This window comes from Syngnathoides biaculeatus, chromosome 13, assembly GCF_019802595.1.
Source record: "Syngnathoides biaculeatus isolate LvHL_M chromosome 13, ASM1980259v1, whole genome shotgun sequence".
NCBI classification, from domain to species: Eukaryota; Metazoa; Chordata; class Actinopteri; order Syngnathiformes; family Syngnathidae; genus Syngnathoides; species Syngnathoides biaculeatus.
This window is the reverse complement of record NC_084652.1, coordinates 8,530,025-8,536,654: the sequence shown is the minus strand read 5'-3', so window position 1 is coordinate 8,536,654 and position 6,630 is coordinate 8,530,025. Positions and strand designations below refer to the sequence as shown.

Below are 6,630 nucleotides of genomic sequence, written 5' to 3'. Positions count from 1 at the left end.
ATACAGTGGGTATGAAAGTTTTCAGAACCTCTTAACTTTTTCCACTCTGTTATATTGCAGCCGTTTGGGCCAAGAAGAAGCCAAAGATCACTGTGGCTTTGCTCCAAAGATGCAGACATAAGATGGGTGAAAGTTCTAGAACAGGGGTGTCAAACTCATTTTTGTCGGGTGCCACATTGTAGTTATGGTTTCCCTCAGAAGGCCGTTATGACTGAAAGTATAAAAATCTTTAATTGCCTCTTCATATTTACACATGAAATTTATGAACCAGTTTTGGAATAACAACGGTTATTTGATAATGCAAAAACTTTATTATTTAAGATATGACGATTTGAAATTTTGGTCCAGATTTGAACACAAATCACGGAAGTTGACACATGATTTGCCTTCACGGGCCAAATAAAATCATGTGGGGGGGGGGGGGGGGGGCGAATCTGGCCCCCGGGCTCCTGAGTTTGACACCTGTGTTCTCGGAACTCCACCGGCCTCCCTAGTCAAGGCTTGGATGTGTCGATAGAAGCCTCTCCTCAGTGAAAAACACATGACACCCCACACAGAGTTTGCTAATAAAACACCCGAAGGACTCCCAAGATGCTGAGAAATAAAATTCTCTGGTCTGGTGAAACCAAGATAGAACCTTTTGGCCTTATCTGTAAGATGCATGTGTGTGGGGGGAAAAAAACCAGGCATCGCTCAACACCTCCTAATACAGTTCCAACAGTGAAGCATGTGGAGGTGTTTTTCATCTTTAGGGACAGGACGACTGGTTGCAATCGAAGGAAAGACGAATGCGGACAAGCACAAGGGATATCCGAGACAAAAATCTTCTCCGGAGTGCTCAGGACCTCAGGCTGGGCTGAGGATTCACCTTCCAACACGTCAAAGCATATAGCTAAAATAACAAAGGATCGGCCTTCAGACGACTCTGTGACTGTTCTTGAATGGCCCAGCCAGACCCCTGACTTAAACCCAATTGAGCATTTCGAGAGAGACCCGAAAATAGCTGTCCCACGAAGTTCAGCACCCAACCTGATACAACGGGAGAGGAACTGCCAGGAGGAATGGCAGACAATCCCCAAATCAAGGTATGAAACACTTGTTGCATCATTCCTAAAAAGAGTCATGGCTGTATTAGCTCAAAGGGTCTAAATATTTGTGATATTTTTCTTTTTAACCTGCAAAAATGTCAACTTTTTTCTGTCAACGCGGGGTGCTCGGTGTACATTAATGAAGAAAAAAATTGCAATTGGCTGCAATCTAAAAAAGTGAAAAATTTAAAGGGGTCTGAATGCTTTCTGCACTCATTGTATGTACAATACATTTGCTAAATAGTAGTAAATGTAAATATTGATTTTTGGCAAGCAAGTAGTAATGTAAAGACCTGTTGTTGGATTAGCGGAAGCATGCCAAGCCATTTGTTCTTTTACTGCTGTAGTTATATTTGGGGAGTTTCTGACTGTACTTCCTGTTGCATTTTATTCAAAGCCACTATTGACCAACTCTTTGTGTACAGAGCACTTAAAGGGAAATTCCAGCAGTTTGGAGTAACAATATATCCAATAGGCCCTGTAATATGTCTTGATAATGTAATGTTAAATCCTCTCTCATTTAATAGTGTCAGACTCTGCGTCATTCCGCCCGAAGAACCGTCTGAATATTCAACATTATGTACAGGTTCAAATCCGTCTGGAAGTATTCCTCCGTCTCCCCGATCAACCGATACTGCTATTTCTTCATCAGATGAGGATAAATCCGAGAAATCGGCACTGGGCATAAATGGCGTCCCATGTAATCGAGCGTTTGGAAGGGCAAGGTCATGTGACTCACGAAAATGGCGGCGCACCTGAAAATTTGTAATTGTCGATAAAAATCTTCTCAAAACACTACATTAAACATCAAATTATCAAGATAAAGTACGTATTACATGGCCTATTGGATACATTGCCAATGCAAACCACCCGAATTTTCCTTTAATATTTGGATAACCTCTGACTTTGTATCATCTATTTCAGTCTGTCTTTGGTGTTACGGTTTATATTTTGGTCGTTTTCTCCCTTGATTTGACGCTCAACAGGGGTCCTTATTAACCAGCTTTTTGTGAACAAAACAGTTTTATGATCTGTAACTAGCATAGTGCAGGTAGTACATATTTTGTGCTGTTACTGCTTGGTTTGTATTTACTGTATTTGTTCCCTCAATAGGACTCGGTTGGAGCGGCTGTCAGTCAAGGTTTTGTAAACAGGATATTTCATGTATTTTGTGTACATTTTTTTTTTTTGGGTGGGGGGAGAATGTAATCAATTTTGTAACCAACTGAAGCTACAAGTCGCGATGGTTGCTGCTGAGGAGCTTGGGGTAGGACGAGCCGATGGAGCGCCCGTATCTGTGGACCACCAGCTCCAGCACGTATTCGTCCACCTTGACCTCCAGCGTGGTGCTCCTGTCGCCGGACATCAGGAAGACGATGGTGAACATTGCCACCTCCAACTCGGGGCTGACCCCCACGAAGGAGCCCCCCACAGGCTTGACCAGGCCCTTCCAGCTGAACTGCAGGTTGAGCACGTGGTCATCCTCGTCGGGCTGCAGGGGGGACGGACAAGCAAACCGAGATCACGTCAGTCAACGGAAGCACCTGATCGCCACGGCGTTGACGCGGTTCCCTTACGGTGCTTTTGTTGTCCCTGGCTTTGTAGCCTTTGTAGTCGATGTGGCCGTGCTTCTCCTGTAGGTAGAACTGGACCCAGTTGTGAAGGCCGGTAACCTCCTGACCCTGCTTGGTCTCGCCCACAAATACGTGCTCGAACCCGCACGAGTCTTCCCTGCACGGAAGCACAGCTCACCTCAGTGGCAAACGATCACAAAATAAGGAGAAGAGTGGCCGTCTGAAATTGCTTTTTGTTCTCGCGATCGGACGCTCTGCTCGAGACGTTGCCGACAAACCTTTTGTGCACAAAGAACGAGGATCTGAGTCATTGCGTTTCTGTTTAATTTTATTTGGGTAGGTTTATATCCTGTCGACGGAACTTTCATCTGGAGCTATTACTGGTTAACTTTTTGTGAACCATTGCCTTTTGTTTGAATCTTCTGCAACTAGTGTGATGCTCATGAGTACAACTGCAGTTACCGTGCCATTTTTAATTTGGAATGGCTTTTTCTTCATTTTTTTTAATTTGGTTTTTAGTGACCAGCTGCAGCATTTGATTTGAGCTTTTCATCTTTTTGTGAACAAAGGAGTATGATTTTGATCTTTTCTCACTGGTGACATCCACTTCTGTTTGACTCCCTCTCATCCAGAGAAACCAGCTTTTTCTGAACAAAGGACTTTGACTTGGATCTTCTGCAGTTGGTAGGGTACATGTGAGTTTATTTGTAGCAAATACTTTTACTCTCCAAGTTTGTACGTGGTGTATTTCGATCATTTGATCGGGCTCTACCGGAGCAACCATTGACCTTGTTTTTGTGAACAAAGGACCGATTCTGATCTTTTTTGATTGGCGTCGTGTGTTTGATTTTTCTCGCCATTTACTGCACATTTATTTTGATGGGTTTCTACTTCCTGTTGTTTTGTTGCCTTCATTACACTTGTTTGGCACATCGAGCAAGGATTTTCTGTGACTGGTGACCTGCATTTGAAGCCATTTGTGTTGATACAAATGAGATTTTGGCAATCTTTTATTTCCTTTGATGCAACTCTTCTGCACCCTGTTTGGACCCTTTCTGTGATCAAAGGTCTCGCAATTGAATGCACTAGGTCACAGTATCACTCGAATCCATTTGGTTGTTTTCTCTACTTCCTGTTTACATGACTCTAGTCTGGATTCATTGGGGTTTATTTATTTGAATCATTGATATGTAGATTTAGCGATGCAGCCGATATAGCGACCACTTGGATGTCGAATGACACTTCCGCAACTTTGCGCATGGATGACGGGCTTTCCGCTCACATTTATTTTTTCGTATAGACATTGAAGTGAATAATGTTATGTGTCATTTTCATTTCAATATCTATTTTAGAATGTTTATGGGGATGACACTTGATCTTTAAGAATGTTAACACGTGAGTTGAGAGTTAGTCCTCGATGGTGCTGGGGCAAATACTCACCCTCCGTTCCTATCGCGGTGGTACAGACGGAACCAGATGTCGTAGAGTTGCTTTTTGAAGCTTGTCACATCCGGCGACGACTGTCTCTTCTTGACCAGATACTGGTGAGCGAACTGTAAGCGCAAAACAACAACACATGCTCACTCGTCCGTCCCAGCGCTCTTGTTGCCACATCGTCAGCCCTCCACCTTCGCACCTTCATGACGTCTGTCTCCAAGATGGCATCCAGGAACTTGCGGTTCTCCCGAAGCTCCTCCCGGGTCACCCATTCCGACACGCCCGTCGACATCTCGTAGTTGTCCAGCAAATTGATGAAGTCTGACGTTCACGCAGGTCAGGATATTAAACATAATATACAAGAATGCTATCATACTCTTTTCTAATACCACTAGGTGATAGTCTTGCTCTTCAAAGACATTCCTGTTCCCTCGACAGGATCACGTGATTTAACAGGTGAGTAGTTCAACTGTATTGTTATGTTTCCACTTTCTGGTTTTTGTTTCCTTAATCGAACTTTCTTCTGGTGCCGGTGTTGACCATTTGTGCAACTAGAGTACTTTGATTTGGTCAGCCTTCTACTTCCTTTTGGTTTTCGTTCCCTTGACGCAATTCTCACTCGGAGGTGCAAGTGGTCCTCTTTTCGAGAACAAAAGACTTCTCGTTGCTCCTTCTGTGACTGGCGATGTGCATTTGAGCTCATCTGTTTGATTCTGGGAGGCGTGCCTCACAGTTCTGAGGTCCTGGGTTCGGTCCCGGCCCCACCCGTGTGGAGTTTGCATGTGCCTGTGTGGGTTTCCTCCCACATCCCAAAAACATGCAACATTAATTGGACACTCTAAATTGCCCCTAGGTGTGATTGTGAGTGCGGCTGTTTGTCTCCATGTGCCCTACAATTGGCCGGCAACCAGTCCAGGGTGCAACCCGCCTCCTGCCCGTTGACAGCTGGGACCCTTGTGAGAATAAGCGGTGAAGAAAATGGATGATTGGATGGATGGATGTTTGTATACGAGCAGTTCTTAGTTCCAATGATGGGACTCTCACCCGCCCAACTTTTGAGTCAAATGAACATCTCTTAAATATGCAATGAAAACACCTTCCTGTTCTCTCCATAATAAAATGTCTCAAATGCTGACGAGCTGTTCCTCATCACGTTAACTGTACATTTAATAAGTAAAAAAAAAAAAAAAAAAAAAGAAGAAGACATACGTGCATATGTCTCTATGCTCTTCAGTTTGTCCTCGTCGACGTACTTAAAGAGCGGCGCCCTGGCCCGGTCCCTGGCGTAGTTGCTGCCCTGACGCACGTAGCCGGCTCGCCCCTGACAAATCACAACCACAGCGCAGTACGCGGAGGTTACTGCCATGTTTGGGAAATTGCGTACGTGTGGAAAAAGAAAAAAGTAATCTTGTCGAGCAGACAGACGCTTACTTGAATGGACTTGTTATACACTACACGGGATTTATTAAATTCTTGTGGTTGACGAGTGATAAATTGAGGGCGTCCTGACCTGAGGGTCTATGATGTAATCGGTGCCCGGCTTGAGGCGGTTGATGTCCAGGCGCCACAATTCATTGAGCACCTCAGACAGCTCCTGACTGGCCTCTTGACTAAAAAAAAAAAAATAATAATAATAATAATGAAAGTCCACTTTGTAACAAAGTCTTGGCAGAATGAAAGTTTATGAGAATCTTTATTCACTTAAAACCAGAACTTTTATTCACGTGAAAATGTGAAATCTAACTTTTCTCATATTGCCACTTTATACAGGTTAAGTTGTTTTTGTCTTGCAAAATGCATTTCCCCTAACATTCTATCTCAACATTTTTTTAAATTTTCTTCTCAGACGGTTAATGTGGTTTGATTTGCAAAGTGTTCATTTGCATGTTTCTAATTACCCACCAAATCATCAAAATACAGATTCCGTTTTTGTATAACAGCCCCCCCCCCCCTTTTTTTTTTGAGGGGGTTGGACAATTGTTGAATTGTCTTGGGTTTTTTTTTTTGTTTTTGTTTTTGTCTCTTGTGTTGTGTAACCACTAATCACCAGCAGACCTTCACAGAGCAAACATACCATTTAACTTCATAAACTCGATGCCATCCATTGCACAAAGCAACCTTGTACTGTACTTCTTCTTGCAAGAGGAAGTGCAGAAAAAAACAAACGAAATTTGTTCCAGTAGCAAGCAGGAACAGGCCAGATACTGATCGTATCTTTGCAGCCCACAGGCTTGTTTATATATGAAATATCGGTAAGTTAATATTTTTAGTGTAAATAAAGTCACGAAAAGATTAGGGAAAACTTAAAGTTAAAGACATATACTTTTTTTTTTATTTGTAAGTCATTTTACTTACCTTCTTGACATGTTTGCGTTGAGAGGAGGAAGACAACTCACAACGTTGGACAGAAGTAAAACCGTTTTATGCGCAGTTAGTTGGGCTGTCAATCACGTGACGTTTAGTTAAGGAACAACCAATGACAAGAGTGAAAAATTAACTGAGCACCGCCCACTTCGGGTCGGGCGGATCCC

The 6,630-nt window shown here is 43.2% G+C and overlaps 1 protein-coding gene across 1 annotated transcript; it reads right to left on the bottom strand.

Annotated features, from left to right (window-relative positions):
- Nucleotides 1-50: 50 nt before the first annotated feature.
- si:dkey-222f8.3 (Poly(U)-specific endoribonuclease-C-like) lies at nucleotides 51-6,565 on the bottom strand. Its single transcript, XM_061838630.1, has 7 exons — nucleotides 6,455-6,565; nucleotides 5,610-5,709; nucleotides 5,309-5,420; nucleotides 4,299-4,420; nucleotides 4,103-4,215; nucleotides 2,666-2,819; nucleotides 51-2,580 (listed from the first exon to the last, which is right to left on the bottom strand). Exons 1-7 carry the CDS (start codon nucleotides 6,463-6,465, stop codon nucleotides 2,320-2,322), a joined length of 873 nt encoding a protein of 290 aa, XP_061694614.1. The 5' UTR covers nucleotides 6,466-6,565; the 3' UTR covers nucleotides 51-2,319.
- Nucleotides 6,566-6,630: the final 65 nt, after the last annotated feature.

Coding starts and splice junctions, on each gene's coding strand:
- si:dkey-222f8.3 (XM_061838630.1), bottom strand. Junction 4,421..5,308: donor GAGCATAGAGACATATGCAC/GTATGTCTTCTT, acceptor CGTGAACGTCAG/ACTTCATCAATTTGCTGGAC. Junction 2,581..2,665: donor CCAGGGACAACAAAAGCACC/GTAAGGGAACCG, acceptor TCCCCCCTGCAG/CCCGACGAGGATGACCACGT.